This window comes from Patella vulgata, chromosome 4, assembly GCF_932274485.2.
Source record: "Patella vulgata chromosome 4, xgPatVulg1.2, whole genome shotgun sequence".
Lineage (NCBI taxonomy): Eukaryota > Metazoa > Mollusca > Gastropoda > Patellidae > Patella > Patella vulgata.
In genome coordinates, this window is record NC_065882.2 from 41,671,790 (window position 1) to 41,695,029 (window position 23,240).

At 35.0% G+C, this 23,240-nt stretch overlaps 2 protein-coding genes across 8 annotated transcripts in view; both read left to right on the forward strand.

The window, feature by feature from the left end:
• The first annotated feature begins 225 nt into the window (after positions 1 to 225).
• Positions 226 to 5,663, forward strand: LOC126819217 (XK-related protein 6). Of its 5 annotated transcripts, XM_050547132.2 has the most exons (5): positions 861 to 939; positions 1,259 to 1,407; positions 1,545 to 1,753; positions 2,136 to 2,255; positions 2,580 to 5,663. In XM_050547132.2, exons 4-5 carry the CDS (start codon positions 2,237 to 2,239, stop codon positions 3,257 to 3,259), a joined length of 699 nt encoding a protein of 232 aa, XP_050403089.1. In that variant the 5' UTR covers positions 861 to 939; positions 1,259 to 1,407; positions 1,545 to 1,753; positions 2,136 to 2,236; the 3' UTR covers positions 3,260 to 5,663. The 5 variants fall into 5 exon arrangements, with proteins under 5 accessions (XP_050403086.1, XP_050403085.1, XP_050403088.1 ...); XM_050547129.2 differs by lacking the exon at positions 1,259 to 1,407 and having other exon boundaries at positions 226 to 1,205; positions 2,580 to 2,720; XM_050547130.2 differs by lacking the exon at positions 2,136 to 2,255 and having other exon boundaries at positions 868 to 939.
• An 8,620-nt stretch (positions 5,664 to 14,283) lies between these two features.
• Positions 14,284 to 23,240, forward strand: part of LOC126819203 (phospholipid-transporting ATPase ABCA1) — a 127,012-nt gene continuing 118,055 nt past the window's right edge. For all 3 annotated transcript variants that reach the window (XM_050547107.2, XM_050547110.2, XM_050547108.2), the window contains exons 1-2: positions 14,284 to 14,358; positions 22,941 to 23,036. In XM_050547107.2, coding sequence (XP_050403064.1) covers positions 22,971 to 23,036 — 66 coding nt within the window. In that variant the 5' untranslated portion in view covers positions 14,284 to 14,358; positions 22,941 to 22,970. The remainder of the gene's footprint in view (positions 14,359 to 22,940; positions 23,037 to 23,240) is intronic.

Here is a 23,240-nt window from a genome sequence, read left to right on the forward strand (position 1 = left end):
ATTTTATTACCTTTCAGAACATATGAAGTAAGATGCTAAGAATTTTGTACGATAATCCGAAATTACACTTCAATTCTGAGCTAAAGGAATAGCTTAATATTGTATACATGTAACGTTGGATTTTATTGGTTGATAAATATAGATGAGTTTGGGCGATTCTGATCGTTATTCTGAATAGGTTTCCAACGAAAAGGTTGCCAGCTTGATCGGTCGAATCTGCCGCTAGGCGAATAGGTTGCCAATTTGTGTTCGGTGAAGAACGGGTTGATAGTTCATCGCTAATACAGCATTTTATATGTCGACTATACGTTGGTAATAAGTCATGCACAAGTCAACCGATCTGAAGGGCCTATAGTGAATTTTAACCAAAGAAGTTATAAATTCGTGGTTATGATGGTAGTGTCAGGCTGCCAGTGGTCATAGCCATAGCGTGTCTAAATTGCAGAGTATGGTAGTCAACAACACCAATTTAGTTCGAACATATTGATTATCATACCAACTGAAATAATGTCGATAAAAACAAAGGTACCAATATCTAGGAGATGTAATAAAAACTGGCATGAATTTTTCCACTTTCCGAATACTATTAATACTGAAGGGGTGTCTCGTGATGGAATTTTTAAAAATAGACAGAAAGCAGACGACGCATTTTCTGATATAGAATCAGAGCCATTTTCATTTGAACTTCAATCTGTCAAGAATGATGACGTAGATTTAAATTTATCTTCATCAGACCGGACAGAAACAACACCAACATGTCGGTCAACAAGGAAATATAACAGACCGATTTCAGCAACTGATAAAGTTGATGTAGCATTTGGAAAAGGAGAGGAGAAACTTCAAAGTGTTTCTGATTATTATGATACCTTTGAATATGACTTTAACTATTTCTTTTTATTTCTTGGAATCGTTTCTGTGATAGTATTTATTCTTGATATTGTAAGTGATGTTTATCTTGCCTTTAAATATTTTGAAGATGGACACCTTATATTTGGACTCACAACAACATTTTTGACAGCTGGCCCATCGTTTGTTATGTGTTGTTTAGGTATACACTGGTACATATTAGATTATAGATCAGAAAAAATTATTATACAAGAACATCAAAAGGCAAGAAACTGTTGTGAACCTGCTCATCAGACAACAACATGTTTATGGATTTTACGTTTTCTTTGTACAATTTTACAAATAGGGCCTCTGATAAGGTAAAATATTAAATTTTAATAATATTATGTGTTATTGATTTTATATATAATAGACTGTTCAGAGGTGGAGAGAATACTTGATTGAAGGTTCCAGAATTGAATTCTCTCAATCAATGGAGGGTTTAGTTGAGTAACACAACAATTTCAGGCAACACAGCATGTGCCAACAGAATATGATACTAACACAACCAATCAAGATACGGTATGTGAAAGATTTTTTAATCACAATTCCGTTTACATCCCATGTTTTCAGGACTGGCAGAACTGTGATGTAATAAATTTCATCTACATGTAGTTTTTCAAATTTCATCAATTCATATTTTTAATATCTATTTACAGAACAGTTGAATATTTATATTATGGATGCATGTCGATGAACAAGAAACTCTCAAGAGAGGAAAAAATTAGGTACCATCGATGGATGCTGTATGAAGATCTTGATGCTTGTCTTTTACGCCTGTTTGAAAGTTTTTTGGAGTCAGCTCCCCAATTAATTTTTCAACTGTATGCATGGGCAACTCTAAAACCTAGCGAAGATGTCGTAAGTTGTAAGTAGTAGTGCTCAAAACCAGTGGTCTGCCCTTGCATTAACTTCATGCACACATTGATCACATACTTGACAGTTTAATTCATATATTATTATATTATAGTAAGAACATTTCTAAGTGCTTATGAAATGTTTCTTCAAATCCTAATGATACAGCAAATTTTTTTATAAAAGCTGGGATACATTATATTACAAATAATACAGTTTGATAACATGACCCCTTACAACTTATAGTTTATAAGTAACTAAATGAAACATAAAGCTTTTTTGTATACTGTTATCTCTGATCCAATGTAGTCTTTGCTCTGATATTGACCCCTACAGTGAATCTTGTGGTAGACAATACTTCAATAGATGATCCTGGTCAGTGTAATGTATTACAGCTGCCCTGGTTAATTACATGACCAACCAGTCAACAAGGTCAATGAGGTGTAATATGGGAATGGTTAAATTAACTGGAAATGGGTGTATAATCCTGCTATAAATGGATAACACATGTTACTGTGAGTTTTATCACTTGGGAATATCAATCAATATATATGCCACATGTTAAAAGATGTGTCAGTTCTATAATAAATCTCACTTCATGGCATTATTATTAAATTGTCTAAATATGGAGAACTCTATAATAGAACCAGTATTGTCACCGTAATTAATAACCTTTGTCTTGATGCTGGTAATAGGGGTGTCAAGGTGTTGTTGACCAAGGAAAAGCACACCTCTAACCACAATATTTTGTCTGGGTAATCGATCTTTCCATTGGTAAAATCAGCAAAGGTATTTATTCATGTAATATTAAGGCATCTGTTATTATTTGTATCTTTCAGTATCAATAAGAATAACAGCACTACTGATGTCCTGGGCTAGTCTGAGTATTTCACTTGTATCTTATCATAAATCACTGCGATATTCCCGTAAAGAGAAGAAAAACTTGTCATTATTAGCAACACCTGTGTATTTTATATGGAGAGCATGTGAAGTTGGTGCGCGACTACTGTGCCTGTCCTTTTTTGTGACAGCATTTCAAGCATGGATATTTTTGCCAGTATTACTGCATTGGGTGGCAGTAACTATTTGGATAATTAAACAAAATACTAAATTCTATGACAATCGTTGTTTTGAAACAATATTTAATATTATATGTGGTTATGTTATGATTTTTTGTTTTTTAAATCTTCGAGAAGGGCATACACGTTTTCGTTACCTGTGGTTTTATATAGTGTTCTATTTTGAGAACTTTTTCATGCTTGGTATTTGGTGGCAAGCTATACCACTTGGTGATTGGTATGATTTCTATGGGTTTATTTTAATCTTTATTTTATCAGTTTTACATATTATTGTTCAGCTTATTTATTATAAATTTTCGCACCCAAGTAAAATAGATATATGCTTGCCATGGAATAGAAATCTCTGCTATGAATCTGTTTGTCATAGTTTAGATGAAGATGAAAAACAAATGAAAAAGCCACACCATTTAGATCAACAGGTTGTTGTTAATAATGGATAGAAAAAGCTTTGTACATGCAATGCAAGCAATAGCATAATATAGTGCTTTTAATGTTTTCAGAATTAAAAAAATAAGACACATTTTTATTTACTGATAGAGAATGTGCTTTTGATTTGATCTGATTTTTATACGCCCACATGGAAATGTGGTCATATATTGCCGTCGCCTCTGTCCGTACGTCCGTCGTCCACAATTTCTTGTGAACACTCTACAAACTACTTTTATCATCTGATTGTTTTGAAATTGATATATTATGTTGTTTACATTAGTGAGATGAAGAACCCTATTTAATATCAATAATTTTCGTTAATTTCTTCTGGAGTTATGGCCCTTGTTTCACTTTGTTGAACCTTGTGAACACTCTAAAAGTTATCATCTGATCTGTATGGAATTTGCATCATTTAAATTACTGACATGAAGAAGCCTATTAAATTTCAGCAATTTCCGTTAATTACGTCTAGAGTTATGGCCCTTGTTTCACTTTGTTGAACCATGTAAATGCTCCAGCGACAAAAGTTATCATCCGATCTGTATGGAATTTATATGCATCATTTAAATTAGTGAAACGAAAAAGCCTATTGAATTTCAGCAATTTCCTTTAATTACATCTAGAGTTATGGCCCTTGTTTCACTTTGTTGAACCTTGTGAAACGACAAAGCCTATTGAATTTCAATAATTTTCGTTAATTTCTTCTGGAGTTATGGCCCTTGTTTCACTTTGTTGAACCTTGTGAACGCTCTAACAAATAAAGTTATCATCCGATCTGTATGAAATTTATATGCATCGTTTAGATTAGTAAAACAAAGAATCATATTGAATTTCAACAATTTCCGTTAATTTCGTCTTAAGTTATGGCCCTTGTTTCACTTTTTTGCGCCTTGTAAATGCTCTAACAGCAATAGTTATCATCCGATCTGTATGAAATTTACACAGATCATTTAAATTAGTGACACCAAGACTCCTATTGAATTTCAGCAATTTCCAATAATTATGTCTAGAGTAATTGTCCTTGAACCTTGTGAACATTAGAAACACGAAACTTATCATCTGAACCGTACGAAATTTATATGCATCATTTAAATTCGTGAAATGAAGAATCCTATTGAATTTCAGCATTTTCAAATAATTACTTGTAGAGTTATGGCCCTTGTTGAACCTTGTGAATGCTCAAATGATGAAAGTTATTCAATCTGTATGAAATTTATATGCATTATTTAAATTAGCGTAGTGAAATCAAGAATCCTATTGAATTTCAACAATTTCAGTCGATTACTTCTAAATTTATAGCCCTTGTTTCAATCTGTATGAAATTTATATGCATTATTTAAATTAGCGTAGTGAAATCAAGAATCCTATTGAATTGAAGCAATTTCAGACAATTACTTCTAAATTTATAGCCATTGTTTTACTTTGTTGAACTAGAGAACGTTCAAATGGCAAAAGTTATAATCCAATCTGTATGAAATTAATATACATTATTTGAATTAGTAAAATGAAAAAGCCGGTCAAATTTCAACAATTTCTTCCAGAGTTAAGGCCCTTATTTCAGTTTGTAGAACTTGTGAACCCTCAAACGACGAAAGTTATAATCTGATCTGTATGGTTTTGTCTTGTAAATAAATGTCCCCAATTATCTTCAAAAGAATAAAGGTACGATAACCCTTGTCGACCGCTCAGACGATTTAGCTGCTGTGGGCGTATGTTTCGTTACCTGGCAACCTATCTTTTGTGATATAAACCAGAGCTTCTATGGTATTGGTGATCATACTTGTAGGTTTTGAAATACACTAGATTTCTACTGATCTTCAAAAGTAGAGAAATTGCCACATCTCTAAAAATACTCCCTCCAATATGGCATACATGTATATACTGACGGGAAATAACAGTTTCTGAAAACATAATGTCAAAACATAGCATAATAAATATTGGTCAAATTTCAACAATTTCTTCCAGAGTTAAGGCCCTTATTTCAGTTTGTAGAACTTGTGAACCCTCAAACGACGAAAGTTATAATCTGATCTGTATGGTTTTGTCTTGTAAATAAATGTCCCCAATTATCTTCAAAAGAATAAAGGTACGATAACCCTTGTCGACCGCTCAGACGATTTAGCTGCTGTGGGCGTATGTTTCGTTACCTGGCAACCTATCTTTTGTGATATAAACCAGAGCTTCTATGGTATTGGTGATCATACTTGTAGGTTTTGAAATACACTAGATTTCTACTGATCTTCAAAAGTAGAGAAATTGCCACATCTCTAAAAATACTCCCTCCAATATGGCATACATGTATATACTGACGGGAAATAACAGTTTCTGAAAACATAATGTCAAAACATAGCATAATAAATATTGTTTGTCTTCAGGTAATTAGAGCATTTTTGTGACAATAAATTCATTAAAGTATGACCATTCTCCCCTTTTCTTTGTATGTCCAGTTTATAATATGAATGACTAAGATTCTAGATAGTTCATTTTTAATCATTGCTGGAAAATTCAGGTCTGTGTTCAAAATGCCTTCATGTATAACAGCAAAAACCTTTCACATCGTCAATGTAATAATATTTTTCAAAGATATTTTTTTTTTAAATTGTAATGTGTTGGATGTCATGAATACACTCAAAATATGTTAATATTTTTAAACAACTTGAGTACATAATGTGGCCAGTTTTTATTACAGTATGTGTCATGTTGTAATGTTGTTAATATTATATTATTATGTTATTAATAATTACTGTAGAACTTTTAAGAGGTAGAAAAAAAAAACGATTTTTATACGCCCACATTGAAATGTGGTCGTATATTGTCGTCGCCCCCATCCGGCCGGCTTCCACAATTGCATGTGGACCCTCTTGAGGTTAATATCTGATTGACTTTAATTTTATACACAGTGTTTAAGGTCATGAGACGAAAAAAGTCTATTGATTTTCAGCGATTCCCTATAATTACTGCCAGAGTTGTGGCCTTGATCACTTCAAAACATTTTGTGGACGCTCTAGAGGCCAAAGTGAATATCCGATTGACTTTAAATTTATACACAGTGTTTAAGGTCATGAGACGAAGAAGCCTATTGATTTTCAACAATTTCTCATAATTACTGCCAGAGTTATGGTCCTTTATCACTTTGAAATATCTTGTTGACGCTCTAGAGGCCAAAGTTAAAATCGGATTGACTGGGGATTTATACACAGTGTTCATGAGACGAAAAAGCCTTATTGATTTTCAACGATATCCGATAATTACTGCCAGAGATATGGTCCTTGATCACTTTGAAATATCTTTTGAACGCTCTAGAGGCTAAAGTTAATATCTGATTGACTTTAAATATACAGTGTGTAAGATAATAAGACGAAGAATCCTATGGATTTCCAACGATTTCCGATAATTATTGCCAGAGTTATGGCCATTGATCACTTTGAAAAATGTTGTGGACGCTCTAGAGGCTCAAGTTAATCAGATTGACTTTAAATTTATAAACAGGCAAAGAAACCTATTGATTTTCAACGATTTTCCGATAATTACTGCCAGTGTTATGGCTCTTGATCATATTGTGGATGCTCTAAAGACAAAGATTATCATCTGATTGCCTTTAGATTAATACACAGAGTTTAAGGTCTTGGGACGAACAAGTATATTGATTTTCAATGATAACTTGAACAGCTAAATCCAGGATACACAGCTATTTAGTGCAGATGTTGGGAATCTGGCATAAATGTGACAGACTAACTCAGCGCCAGTGAACAAATTTTTGGATACAAGGCGCTATACAAATCCATTATTATTATTATATTAAATATTTTGTATGGGCAGAACTAGAAGCCAAAAAATGGTACTTTTTTAAAATGAAGGGAATACAAGAGGCATAGAAGGCTAGTCGTTGGGTTTGTTTTGCCAGATTTACAAACAAAATATTAACAAAAAAGTGGGTGTGACACCACCGCAGGGGGTCGGGGCATGCACAAAAATAAATAGTTGCTGTCTTTACGGTATAAGGAATAAATATGCTAAGTTCCAAGATGATCCATTCAGAATTGCAGTCCGTAGATGATAAATACAAAAATTGGGCGTGGCTCTGCCCCTGGGGGTTGGGTATGGAACAATATAAATAGGTACCACCCTGTTATTGAAATGATTAAGATGCTGAATTTGAACAAAGTCTGTTAATTATTGTAATTTGTAGAGTATTTACAGATAAAACTAACAAAAATGTGGGTGTGGTACCACACCCCTGGGGGTCAGGACATGTACCAAAATAAATAGTTGCTATCCTTACAGTATAAGGATAAAATATGCCAAGTTCTAAGATGATCCATTTTGAATTCCAGTCTGTAGACAAAAAAATACAAAAATTGGGCGTGGCTCTGCCCCTGGGGGTTGGACATGGACCAATATATATATATAGGTACAACCCTATGCTGGATCATTCCGACTTTGATCCAAATCTGTTAATAACTGCAACCTGTATATCATTTACAGACAAAATGGCAACAGAGAGTGGGTGTGGCACCGCCAATATCCGGCTCTGCAATCAACCTTCTCAGATCCTATTTATCTGATAGAAAACAATCTGTTTTTGTCAGTGGCAAATCATCTGAAGATGTTGGCCTTTTATACGGTGTCCCACAGGGCTCTGTTTTGGGTCCAATTCTGTTCAGCTTGTATACCTCGCCCTTGCGTAAAATAATTAAAAAGTATAATATCCAGTATCATCTTTATGCAGATGATACGCAGTTGTATATCTCGTTCAAACCAATTGTTAAAGATGGCTTTGTTTTAACTAAGTATATTTTAGAATCTTGTATCAATGAAATACGACAATGGATGTCAACCAATTTTTTAAAGCTGAACAATGATAAAACCGAGTATCTTTTAATTAGCTCACCAACAGTTCATGCAAAAATTTCAGATAACATTGATATTTCTATCGGGGCTGTTTCTGTGGAGCCAGTAAGTACCTTAATTACCTCCAGACTGGACAGTTGCAACTCCTTATTGATTGGCCTTCTGTGTCGCACTATTGAGAAACTCCAAAAAGTGCAGAATTCAGCAGCAAGACTGATCACACGCACGAAATATAATGAGCACATTACCCCAATTTTATTTGAACTGCACTGGTTGCCTATTGTTTTTAGAATTAAATATAAAATACTTTTATTGACTTTTAAATGTTTTAATGGTATGGCGCCCTTTTACTTGTCCTGTCTTTTGGATATTTATAAACCTTCTCGAACGTTACAGTCATCCAGAGACAACTTTTTATTAACGGAAAATAGAGTCAACCTTTCAAGTTATGGAGAGCGATCGTTTTCGTTTCAAGCACCAAAGCAGTGGAATTTCTTGCCTTTTAGTATCCGCAGTTGTACCTCTTTAACAACTTTTAAATCTAAACTTAAAACTTTCTTATTCCAAGAGGCTTTTTATTGTTGAATTAGTCTTAAATCTTCACCATATGTATTTTATAGATAATTATTTTTTGTACTGATTTTATAGATATTTAGTTTCTTATTGTTTCTATACTTATTATTTTTTTACTGATTTTCTATTTTCTATACATGTATTTATTGTAAAGCGCACCTGAACACGTATGTGGAAGATAGCACTATATAAGTGTTGTATAATAATAATAATAATAATAATAATAATAATAATAGATGTAATTAATGGAAATTTGCTGAAACTCAATAGGTTTGTTCGTTTTACTAATTTAAATGATACATATAAATTTCATACAGATCGGATGATAACTTAGAGCATTCACAAGGTACAACAAGGTGAAACAAGGGCCATAACTCACGGCGTAATGATGCATATAATTTCATACAGATTAGGTGATAACTTTTGTCATTCAAGCGTTCACAAGATTCAACAAAGTTAAACAAGGGCCATAACTCTAGATGTATTTAACGGAAATTTGCTGAAACTCAATAGGCTTGTTTGTTTTACTAATTTAAACGATACATATAAATTTCATACCGATCAGATAATAACTTTTGTCGTTAGAGCATTTACAAGGTACAACAAAATGAAACAAGGGCCATAACTCACGGCATTATTAACGGAAATTGCTGAAATTCAATAGGCTTCTTCGTTGCACTAATTCAAATGATGGATATCAATTTCAAACAGATCGGATGATAACTGTTGTCATTAGAGCGTTCACAAGATTCAACAAAGTGAAACAAGGGCCATAACTCTAGATGTAATTAACGGAAATTGATGAAATTCAATAGGCTTCTTTGTTTTACTAATTTAAATGCTGCATACAATTTTCATACAGATCGGATAATAACTTTTGTCGTTTGAGCATTTACAAGGTACAACAAAGTGAAACAAGGGCCATAACTTACACGTAACTTACGGAAATTGCTGAAATTCAATAGGCTTCTTCGTTTCACTAATTTAAATGATGCATATCAATTTCAAACAGATCGGATGATAACTGTTGTCATTGAGCGTTCACAAGATTCAACAAAGTGAAACAAGGGCCATAACTCTAGATGTAATTAACGGAAATTGCTGAAATTCAATAGGCTTCTTTGCTTTACTTAATTTAAATGATGCATATAAATTTCATACAGATCGGATAATAACTTTTGTCGTTAGAGCATTCACAAGGTGCAACAAAGTGAAACAAGGGCCATAAATCCAGAAGAAATTAACATAAGTTATTGAAATTAAATAGGCTTCTTCATCTCACTAATGCAAACAACATATATCAATTTCAAAACAATGCTATGATAAATGTAGTCTGTAGAGTGTTCACAAGAAATTTTGGACGATTGATGGACGGACAGACGGAGGCAACGGCAAAATACGACCACATTTCCATGTGGGCGTATAATAAAAATGGTAGTGGCTCTGTACCAGGGGGACGGGCATGCACTAAAAATAGTATGAAAAGGTTTCAAGATAACCTATTAAGAATTGCAGCCTGTAAGCGACACACAAAAAGAAAATGGGCGTGGCTCTGACCCTGGGGGGTGGGCATGCACCACAAACAATGCGGATGTTTCTTAGTGTAAAAGGAATAAGTATGCAAAGTTTCAAGATGATATGTTAAGACATGCGGCCTGTAAATGGCAAACAAATACAAGAAATGGGCGTGGCTCTGCCACTGGGGGTCGGGCATGCATTCAAAACAATAGGGATCATCCTTAGGGTATAAGGTATAATTATGAACATTTTTCAAGACGATCAATGAAGAATTGTGACTTGTAGGCGACACGCAGATACAGAAAAAGAAAATGGGCTCGGCTCTATCCCTAGGTGTTGGGCATGCACCACAAACAATAGGGATGTTCCTTTTGGGTATAAAGAATAAGTATGCAAAGTTTCAAGATGATATGTGAAGAAATGCAGCCGTTAGACGACAAACAATGGGCGTGGCTCTGCCCCTGGGAGTCGGGCATACACTAAAAACAATAGGGATCATCCTTAGGGTAAAGTTTCAAGATGATCATATACACAGATAGGGGTGACGGTAATATACGAAGAAAGCAGGAGACTATTAAGATGGGTTCATCCGTCTGTCTATCCGTCACACATTTTGGTACACAAAGAAGTCTATTGATTTTCATCGATTTCCGATAATTACGACCAGAGTTATGGTCCTCGATCACCTCAAAAAATCTTGTGGACGCTCTAGAAATTTATACACAGTGTTTAACGTCAGGAGACGAAAAAGCCTATTGATTTTCAACGATTTCCGATAATTACTGCCAGAGTTATATGGTCCTCGATCACTTCAAAAAATCTTGTGGATGCTCTAGAAGCTAAAGTTTATATCCGATTGACTTTAAAGTTCTACACAGTGTTTAAGGTCATGAAAAACCTTTCCACCGCGGAGAAAATGTTTACACCGCAGAGAAAATGTTTACACCACAGAGAAAATGTTTACACCGCGGAGAAATTATTTACACCGCGGAGAAAATTTTTCCACCGCGGATAAAATATTTACACCGCAGAGAAAATGTTTCCACCGCGGAGAAAATATTTACATCGGGGTGGAAAGGTTTTCCACCGCGGATAAAATATTTACACCGCAGAGAAAATGTTTCCACCGCGGAGAAAATATTTACATCGGGGTGGAAAGGTTTTTCATGTTTTTTTTATTTATCACTGCTTTCATTTCTCATATGAAGTAAATTTCAAGAAAAAGGTATAAATCAGTGTATGGCACTAACAGGCCACCGTACATATGACTTGTAAAATCTGACTATCAATGTTTACATACAAAAAGGGGGAGTAGCTACCATTAGCCATCAGGGCAGGAATACTAACGTATTTGTAGGCGGTAATTAAGAAGCACAACCACGCCTTGACATGATCGGTGAAGGACGCTTTCTGCGTGGAGTTATTCTGCACACGGTCATTCGGCACACTGATCAGAAGTGAATATTCGCTAGGCCTTTTACAATCACTGATAAGGAGCCCTAAATATATTTTTTTTTCCTCCGACAAATTAAATTCTAAAACATTTTTTTAAGTATTAGAAAAATAAATATGTTTGAAGAATATGCAGGTAAAACTTATTTCCTATTTAGTGTAAATGGGTATGTAAAACGAGTAAAAGGCGCCATTCTGCCCGTACCAGAACGTCTTATGTTTACAATACACGCGCCATTGAGCCAATGATTGACGCCCCGTGATGTGACGTCACAGGTTAAAAGCAGTCCTCTTTTACAGAAGACTTTTTTTTTTTTTCACTCCAGTTGTTAATTAGCGTTCGCCCTGTTAACACTTTGAGCTCCAGTGATCCAGTATCCCAGTTATCCAGTCTTATAGTGCTCCAGTTATCCAGTGTTCCAGACTCTAGTTTTCCAGTATCCTATTTACCAGTTTTCCAGTATTCTATTCTCCAGTTCAGCAGTATTCTATTCACCAGTACTCCATTCACGATGAACCCCATAATCAAAACCTACGAAGTCCCCGAAGATGAGACCAGCAGGGTGTCCTACCACGTGGCGGTCAGTAGCACAGAGAGATTGACCGACAGGTCTATCTTGAAGTGCCTGATCGACCTGCTCGGCAAGTGGGACGATATATATTAACAATATATCAGGTTAAAGAAGAATGGCATGTCCACGTGAAGACGAAAGAGGTCAAAGCCACACTACTAGAAAAAGAAAGCCACACCTACATGGGGATAGAATACAGATTCTTCAGACGATTCTCGAAAGTAGTATATGACTTTCCAGTCTCTTACTCAGACGACTATTTCCATAATATTATGACCGATATTGGGTACGTCAGATCCTTCAAAGACCAAAGACTGACGGGCACTAGAGTTTACAAGAGAGTAAGAGAGGTGGAAATAGAAATCAAGACGGAGGAAATGAAAAATATTCCACAGATAATAGTTCTGAAGACCCCTCACGGAGATGCCAGAGTCCGAGTCGTAACACCAGGCCAAGCTTCTCCATGCTTCCGATGCGAGAAGTTGGGCCACTCACGCAAGGAGTGCCCACTTCGAGGCCCAGAAAGGGAAAAGAACAAACGGCCAGCACAACACCCAGTTCCAGAAGCAACAAAGCCAGTCGAGGACAGTAAAACAGTGATCGAAACAGTAACCCAGTCTCCGCCAATAGAACCAAATAAGGCACCGAAACGAAGGAGAGAAGAGGGAGGTAGAACAGCAGCAAAAGAAACAAGGCCACCTGCAATAAAAATAAATGAGAGCAGCTTTAACATCCAAGAATGCAGCTACCATCCCTCAACCTCAACACCTCTTGAGATCAGCTTCGATCCGAACATTGACAGTTTTATTGCTATCGACTAAAAAAAAAAAAAATCCTTAATCAAACATATAACACGTGATTGTCTGCGATATCACCTCGGTGGAAGCGGACGTAAAATACAACAAACTACTACTACAGAAGACTTTTCGCAATACCTCTGTGAAACAGATTAGTCCTTCTGAGCTAAAGCCAATCTCGATACCAGAGATAACTTTACCCTTCGTTTATCTCTAGCTAAACTCGCAGGCCATTAATCGGCGTGAAATCGGTTCCTTAGCTCCGCCCCCAGTGGCACCGATTGGCAGTATTTGTTAGAATGAAATGCTGCCGATTTCAAAATGACCGGCGAGTTTTACCAAAGATAAACGAAGGATAAACTTATCCCTGGGATCGAGATTGAGCTAAAGCGTTAACTCTAATTGCGCTGAAATAAAACTGATAATTTAACAAATATATATATTTATTTGAGCTAAAAATTAACTCCGTCAATGCTAGTCACCATGGCTCCTCTGAAGAAAACAACTATTGTGTAGGCGAATTTTATGTGTTACACTGTTAGTAGTGTTAGACCTGGAGATGAGATGGAGTTAAGGTTTAACGTTCTACTTTTCACTCAGCACGGTTGGGTTTATAAAAACGGGCATATCCCTTACAAGAAAATACCATGGTATCACAGTAAAAACCATGTTTTGTAGAAGAAAAACAACAGTTTTTATAGAAAAACAACAGTTTTTATTGAAAAATCACGGTGTTAGGAGATACACCATGGTTGTGGTTGGAGAAAAACATTGGTTGAAACTGGTAAGGCAATCCAAAACCAAGGTTTTCATTTGAAAATGGTGGTTTTCCCATAAAAACCATGGTTGGAGTTTGAAAATTCGAAACCACGGTACTGGAACTGGTGGTTTTCAAATATAAACCATGGTTCAGAATGTAGAAACAACGGTTTGAAAGAAAAATGAAGGTTTTCATTTACAAACCAGGGTTTACTATTTGTAAATTGTACATCATGGTTTGGAATTTGGATACCATGGTTTTCCATGCAGACCATGGCTCACACTTTATTTATATACCATGGTTTAGACATTTTAAAAAATGGTCTAAAAAAAAAACAAAAAAAAAAAAAAAAACAGAAATGGATTACGAAGATGGTTAACACGAATTTTACCCGGATTTACACTACCATTTTCATTATTTCCCTTTATATTTCCAAGGTGAAGGCTGACAGCTGTCAATCATTCTGCTCTGGTGGCTAAAATCCTCGTCGTATTTGCGCTCAGGTTGTTGTTACACAATTTTAATTTGATATTGAGAATCTGCTGAGTAATGTCTGTACTCTGTTTTAATAGTTTTACTTACAAATGGTATGTATTTTAAATTCTTAATTTTCACTATTACTCAAATTACTGTACATTTCGTTATTCTAGGGAATTGAAAAGAAGAATACCGTATATTATATACTATATAGGCTAGGTATCGGAAATACAAATAAAATAAATAAAAATAAAGGTAAAGGCTGCACAACACAATAAAGTGCAGGGGGACTCTACCACACAAAATTTACACAAAAACAAATACAGGACAAGACATGGGTAGACTAAGCTACTGTTATCACCGGAATTCACTTAGACCTCGACAATTTTATTTACTTATGTTATATCACTAATATTAATAATAGAATGTACCTGTCTGTTACAAGATTTAATACAATTTTGAAAAAAATCACCACATCAGAATTTACTTAACCCTTATATTTAATTAAAACGCACCCTTTGAATACTTTGATGTTGGGGTACCATTATTTCAAATAATCCTACAGGCAACTTGCCAATCAGTAGGCCTACATTATTTATACTAGTGAAATATTGGACTTGCGTGACGTTTTTCACTGTAAAAGCACGTGTGGAGTGTCTTTATTTTAAGTCGTTTAATGGTCTCGAGCTTAAGATATTGCTAATATATTGTAAAAACACTCGGACATAGGGCCCTCTTGTTGTTACAATATATTAGGCCCCCTACTTAATGTCTTGCTCCAACCATTACACAATACATATTTACAAGTCAAGAAACTCGATCTTGGTCTCAACTGTTTAATTAAATCTAGTCTTGAGAGTACATGTATTTTAAACGATATTTCAAGATTGTCAACTCGAGTTTACGGGAAATACATCATGATCCAAATGCAGCAATTTCCATGTTAAATTGACTGGAATTCACTTATAAACATTGGAATTCACGTTGAAAAAAAGGCGGAATTCGTCCCAAAGACAATGGTATTTACTTTTATTTTGCATTAATATTAATAACAGTTGCAAGAAATAAATACAAATAAAAAAAATTAGTTAAAAACATCGGAATTCACTTAAAACACTTATATTTACAAGTCAAGAACTTAATAACATACATATTATGCAAAAGCTATATCTGCCTATTGCAGGTCTTTCTTTAGGCCTGAAATGTTACAGATATCTACGTTATTAATTAGACATTAATTAATCAACTTATCCAGATAATCAACTTATCCAGACAATAATCAACTCTGGATGTCATCGCTAGTCTACGATATTTAATGGATTTGAATCCGATCTGCTGCTCAACTCTAATTAAAGATACATTATGGGAGATAAGATAAAGAGATGGCAGTTCTCGCTATAATAGTTAAAAACTAGATAGTGTTAAGTTAATTTGCTGAAAATTTCAGTCAAATTGATCCACTATGAGCCGAGAAAGAAGCGGGTGAAATTTTTGCATAGTCTCGGTCATCATTACTAAAATCATTAATATAAACAGCATAGTCTCGATTATCCACTTTTTTTGATTTAATTATCAATGGCCGTTAGCGGCATATAGGTATCTAATCCAGCCAACATCGAAGGCTAGCCTTGACATCGAGAGTTTATATGGTCTGGATAAGTTAATTAATGTCTAATTGATAGTTTAGATAACATTTCAGGCCTAAAGAAAGACTTGTAATAAGCAGATTTTGCTTTTCCATAATGTTTAAATCCAGAAATGGATAATCAAGAATGTGTTTTTTTTATCATACCGACTTTAGTAATGATGATCAAGGCTAGGCCTAAAATTCAGTCGCTAAATTCTTGGTTCAGAGTAGATCAATTTGACTGAAATTTTCAGCAAATCCCCATTACATTATCTAGTTTTTAACTATTATACTGATAACTGCCAGCTCTTTATCTAATTTCCCATAATGCCCCTTTAATCGAGGTCTCAACTTTTTAAGTAGGTTTCCTGAGAGTGGGACAACGATTGTAGCCCCTTTGGAGGGCCCACAAAATTCATACATATATTTCACATTTTTCGTAAAAAGCAGCCTGGGCTATATCTCTAGTTGTTAGTGGTGCGAGGTGGAGGGCCTGACAAGCGTCTAGTCCTTTGGATGGGATGAAAAACCGAGGCGTGCACGTGGAATTGGTCATAGCGCCGCTATCCGGGCACAATTTCCCATATAGCATGCTTCATTAAATATGTTGGTGAAGAAAAGTAGGACGTTAACCCCCATGTTATGGACACCTTGATGTACTATAAGAATCTTACATTTTCCATGTGGCAAAGCAGAGTTGAAACTCATATTTTAAAAGGAATATGGGAGGCTTATTTAAACCATATTTATTTGCCACAGCTTTCCTGAATTCATTACTGATACTGATTTAAGGATTTTTTCGTGCCAAAAAAAAGTAGTTTCAATAATGATGGTTTATTCTAATTGGACAGTGGTTCTGCAATGGTTAATCACCCATTCCATGGAAACAAAACTGATGAAGTGAAAACAAATGCTGAATTAAAACATTTGGAGAATTTTTTTAAAGAAATTGCTGGAATTTTAATTGTTGTTAGCCTACAATGTCTAAATAGGAATATAACCAAATTTTCTGGGTAATTACTTTAAAGTGGCGTTTACATGATACAACCAATCCATACAACCGTCAGATGCAACGCTCGCATCCGACCATCTCATCAGACAAATGGTTGGATGGACAGCTTTTTTTATGGATAGGACCATATTCTCATCCGACAGCCTGATGCACTAGCCAATCAAATTGCGTTATTATAGTTAACGTCATATGACGTCATATCTGACTTTGCAAACCAAATTCCTGATTAAAGATGTTTTTACTGTCGCTTCGAATACTTTGAGGTCCTCTAAAATAGATCTAAACCCATCCGTGACTGAATTAGAATATCTAATAACTCTGTAAAGGAAGCATGGGCTTTTTGGAAGCCGTGGCACCAAAACTACACGAAGACAGGGATGAGAACTGTCGCCTTATGGCCATTCTATTCAATTACTAAAAAGGAACAAATGTTGCCACACAATGAATAGAACCATTGTATGGTGTAAACAGTCATCCAATATGTTGCATCCGACGGTTGTATGGATTGGTTGTCTCATGTAAACGCCGCTTAAGGCTGAAATCAATAGTAAAATATCCCAAGGACGGCAAATTCAGCATTGAGGCAGCATGAGGCTTTAATCTATAGTTAACCTAATTTAAAAATTATGGTAGTTTCCTTAAATTGTGTTGAATTCCTAAAAGCATAGGATCGCCAAAACGTATGAGAATGCTCTTAAGAGGAACCTTTTGATGTTACACAAAGCCCTTTAAAATTATTTAAACATTTAATCCAACATATTTAGAGGTACAAGCCACATGGACCGAAAACAGAACAACATTACCCAGAGTCCAATGACAAGAAATCTGGTATTTTGAAAAAGTAAGCATACCCTGCCATTTGGCTGGACTCCTGGAGTAATGCCTGGCTAAACTCATGATGGACCTTTAGAAAATGGATATGGTATTAGCCTAATTAATTTAAGGATAGTCAATAATAACAAGTTGATGGAAAAGGAAATAATTAGACATTTTGAGATTCTGTGACAATAAATTAGATATTTATAATTCTGTTATTTGTTAGGCCATTTGGTTCAGTGTTTACTTGTCCTAGTTTTTGATACCTGGCTTCATGGCTGACTAAATATTGCTACAGATCACGTGTAACAGTACTGCTACAATGGATATGTATTATATAAAACTTGTAAATGAATGGTATATTATAAAACTACTCAATGTCATTGAGCTATAAATACTGATCTTCATTATATGGTGACCATGCAAGGGATCTACATGTGTATTACCTAGGGACATTTAACTTAGATTTTTTATTGATAAAACCCATGTATGGAGAAATAAGTAAGAATATTTGTTTTTGGGGTGACACTCTTCGAAAAAGCTCTATTCAAGTCTGATCAACATAAAAATTGGCATGCTTGTTCTTTAAACAATCTGCATCGATTTGGTGAATTAGATTTTCACATTCAACAACATGGTCAGTTCCTAGTAGATATTTTTTTTTTTTTTTTCTTGGGGTATTTGAATATTTTTTTAGGAGATCGTGTTGGATCTTCCCTTGAATTTGTGGAAAGACAATCTAATGAAAATAGATTTTATTTTTATAGCATGTATCTGATTGGTCACTTCATTAACATCTAAAAGCACAAGAAATAAGCTATGTACTGTATCTTGGTAAAAAAAAATAAATATCAACTTGTGGTAGGTTTAAAGATATAGGTACCATATATTATGATCATGTTCTCAATATCATATCATATTCTCAGACAGTTGATAATGTCAATTATCAGTACACATGCCAGAATATAAATAAGATACTATTATTAGTACTATATTATGTTCCTGAAGCAAGACTGCAAGTTTTACAACATCTAGCCATTGCTAGATTAGTCATAAATTCCCAAACCTATGGGTACATTATTTCCCTTTACCACATAAATGTGAACAATAGCATTGTCCAATCAGAGGCTGTGACACAAACACAGTCAAATCAAACATGGTGACCTCCACGGAAACTTTTTCTATCGAGTAATCTGAAAGGCCCCCAGTTGGGTCAGTAACCAATCAAAATTAGTGAGGAAATATGCAGGGTATTACATGGGGGCTTGATAAGATGTATGGAGTTAAAGCGAGATCAACCTTCTATTGAAGATGGGGGGGGGGGGGGTGTTGGATGGCTGAATGCTTAGCATGCGCGCTGTATCATACAGTCTGTCATTGAGTCAACTGGTGGGGTTTCGATTCCCTGGTTGTACGTGACAAGGAGTAGGGGCGCCTGTCCAACCTCGTGGGTTTTTTCTGGGTCCTCCGGTTTCCTCCCACTGCTAAAGACCCCTACGCGCAAGCTAATTATTGAAATAAAAATGAACCGTTTGTTAGTCCCAAAATGTCCTAGTTTGTGTCTAATGGATGTTAAACCCCATTTCTATCTCTCTCTCTATCTCTCTATCTATTGAAGATGATACTATATAGACCAGGATACAAGCACGACTTCATTGCCACTATTTTGGAATTGTCATGTCAAATCAAACATCAAAGTCTTTCCAAGAAACATGCTGGCAGTTTCATATCGATCATACTTTATTAGTGGAGCCTTACCCTTTCTTCGAAGAGCATCGCCCCCAAGAAGAAAAATAAGATGAATAGTGTTTGAGGACCAGTTCCTGGTTCAAAAATTAATCAGAAATTTGCACCAATATTATGTGCATATATGTATAGGGACTTACTAAAAGATAGGCCTGTCATTTTCATTCAGAATTATAAAGGTGTGACAAACGTGTGTCCTGTTTCTTTAACATCATAAATTGTGCATTGTCATTATATCTTACAGTAAGTACTTGTAGTCTATTACTACGGGTAATATGCTTAAATCAAAATGTTACTTAAGTTATACAGCTATTATATTACTTGTCCATAAAGAAATTGCTAAGTCACTACCTCAGGTATTATGTCACAAATCAACAGACCTATTTGATATGTATACAGTAATCCAGTAAGTGTATTACAACATTAACATACTATGGATTATAATGCTTGCACAAAGGAATCCATTCCAAATATTACATCTTCGGGCATAAATATGAAATCCATAAAATGGCTGTATTAGTATTACATTTGTAATACTAATAGTGATAGCTGGTACTCAACTGAAAAGAATAATTTGACTGTGCTATTCCTAGTCTGATTCATTTAAAAGAACACATTATTAAAATATTATCAACCAATATTTTAGAATGGAAGACGAATCTAAAATAAGTGCAGGAAAAACGTTTGTCACAAGAAAGTTATTAAGTACATCTTGTAACATGTTACGCCAATAGGGAAATGTCACTAAGCTTAGGCTTAACCTAATATACCCTTGAATGTTAACAACTAATTTTATAGAAAATCGTGCAAAAATTAAAGATTTGATTTGTGATAAAAATTTAATGAAATAAAATGTATTCATTGTCAGATATGAAGCAAATATCTGTCCATCCTCGTTAACTGTTAACATCAATTAAATCATTAACACAAGGTACAATTTTATCGATACACAATTACCGAGTTTAATACTAAGCGAAGTTTTTATGTATCCATAAAATTGTACCTTGTGTAAATATGTGACCCGGACTTTGAACTTGAATATCTCGACGATGGAGTAAGGTAGAGCAATGATTTTGGTATCACTAGACAGCTTATGACATTATCTTTAAGATGGTGTATTTTTGTGACAACGTTAAATAGGAACATTCCCGAAAGCATGATTTTATTGAAATTACGTGTGTTATGTTGAAATCTAATGTTCTTAACAATCGTGTCAAGTTTAGTGGCAGTTTGGCGTTTTTAACCGTGACTTTTGTCATGAATAATAGAAATTTTTAACATAATCTTTAAACAACTTGAATATCTCGACGATGGAGTAAGGTAGAGCAATAATTTGGTATCATTAGACAGCTTATGACATTGTCTTTAAGATGGCATATTTTTGTGACAACGTTAAAGGGACAATAACACTCTTGCTGGCTTGACAGCTCCAGAAAATAAAAAATAGCCTTATTCTAAGTACTAGATGTGTTAGTGTCTTACCTGTTGTGTAAATTATCCATTAAATCCTATTTTACTTGTCCAGAGGGTTCAAAAATATTTTTAAATCCATGTCACATTTGAAAAGCTTTACGTCAGGCTTTTCAAATCATTTAGTTGAATTTTTCAAATTAGGTGTGTTATGCTGAAATTTGTATCGTCAATTAATTGGAATATTGTAAAATAGTACAATTTGTTGACCAGAATAAAGATTGGGACATATTATTCAGTTACAACAAGAGTGGTATTGAGCCTTTAAATAGGAACATTCCCGAAAGCAAGATTTTATTGAAATTACGTGTGTTATGTTGAAATCTAATGTTCTTAACAATTTTTGGAGAGAGAGAGAGAGAAATGGGGTTTAACGTCCTCTCGACACAAACTAGGGCATTTCGGGACTAACATATGGTTTAATTTTATTTCATAATTTGCTTGCGTGTAGGGGTCTTTAGCAGTGGGAGGAAACCTGAGGACCCGGAGAAAACCCACGAGGTTGGACAGGCAACCCTACTCCCGGGGATTCGAAACCACGCCAGTTGACTTAATGACAGGCCTTATGATACAGCGCGCACACGTGCTAACCATTCAGACACCCAACCCCCCAACAGTTTTTGGTCATTAAGACTCATTTTGCTGTCACCAGTAACATATGTTCAATTACTAAATGCCAATCAAAGAAGATGAATTAAATCATTGTTGTAAATTATTTTTATACTCCCACATTTTCATGTGGACGTATATTGTCTTCGGCCCTGTCCTTCCTGACGTCTGTCCACAATTTGTTTGTGGACACTCTACAGGTCACAATTCTTATCCGATTTTGACGCAACTTGAAATATAGGTTTATCTCCAAAAGATCGAATCGGATCGAAACTTCGTGGATTATGGCCCCTGTTTGTACGAAAAATCACGTTTTTAGCTTGTAGACCCTATACAGGGCACAATTTTTATCCAATTTTGTTGAAACTTGAAATATAAGTTTATAACCCAAAGATCTTGGATCCTGTCAATATTCGCACATATAGGACCGTAACTTCCTGAATTATGGCCCCCGATTGTACCAAAAATCACGTTTTTAGCTTGCGGACCCTATAGAGGTCATAATTTTTATCTGATTTAAAAAAATGTTTGAATATATCACCATTACACCATTATGTTGACTGAGTTCGAATTTCGTGGAAATCGGACAAAAACTGCTGGACAAAATGGCCGCCTCTTGCACACAAATAGTGTAATATATGGTATATCTAGAGGCCACAATTTTGATCCAATTTTGATGAAACTTGAAATACATATTTATAACCCAAAGATCTTGGTTCCTTTCGATATACGTGCATATTGGATTGTAACTTCCTGAATTATGGCCCTTGATTGTACGAAAAGACGCATTTCTAGGGTGTGATCCCTCTAGATGTCACAATTTTTATCCGATTTAAAAAAACGTTTGAATATATCACGGTTACACCTTTATGATGGTTTGAGTCCGAATTTCGTACAAATCGGACCAAAACTGCCGGACAAAATGGCTGCACCTCGTACGCAAATATTGTAAATATATGGTATATCAAGGACACAATTTTGATCCGATTTTGATGCAACCTGAAATACATGTTTATAACCCAAAGATCTTGGTTACTTTCAATATTCATGCATATCGGATCGTAACTTCCTGAATTATGGCCCTTGATTGTACGAAAAATCACTTCTTTTTTTGAGCTTGTTCTCTGTCCATCTCTTGCAAAATGTGGTCGTATCTTGCATGGCAACCGCTTGTTCAATCTTACGTAAAATGTTAAGAATTTTTTAGCTTCTGATCAGTGCTATTATCCAACTGTAGATACATGTAAGAAATTAAAACTTGCCACTTGTAAGTTTTAACTTCCAGCTTACTAAAAAAAAAAAAATGGACAATTTTTTTTTTTTACCTGTACAGTACATATTTATTCCCTGTTGGGAAAGATTGTTTGTGAACATTGTTCTATTGAATTTAATTTATTCTATTTTCCTTTTAGAACTACAGGAAGATCACAAGCTAACAAATTATGGCTTTCTGGAAACAGTTAGGCTTACTGCTGTGGAAGAATTTTACTTTAAGAATAAGACAACCGGTAAAAAAAAAAATTATTAATAATTATGCTTTTTCTTAAGGACCCATAATACCATACCTTTGAATCATTACTTATTAGGGTTTCACAGTGCGTAGCTTGTGTGAAACACTATTGTTTTTGTTATACGCCCACATTGAAATGTGGACGTATATTGCCGTCGCCCCTGTCCATCTGTCGGTCCGTCCGTCCGCCCATCGTCCACAA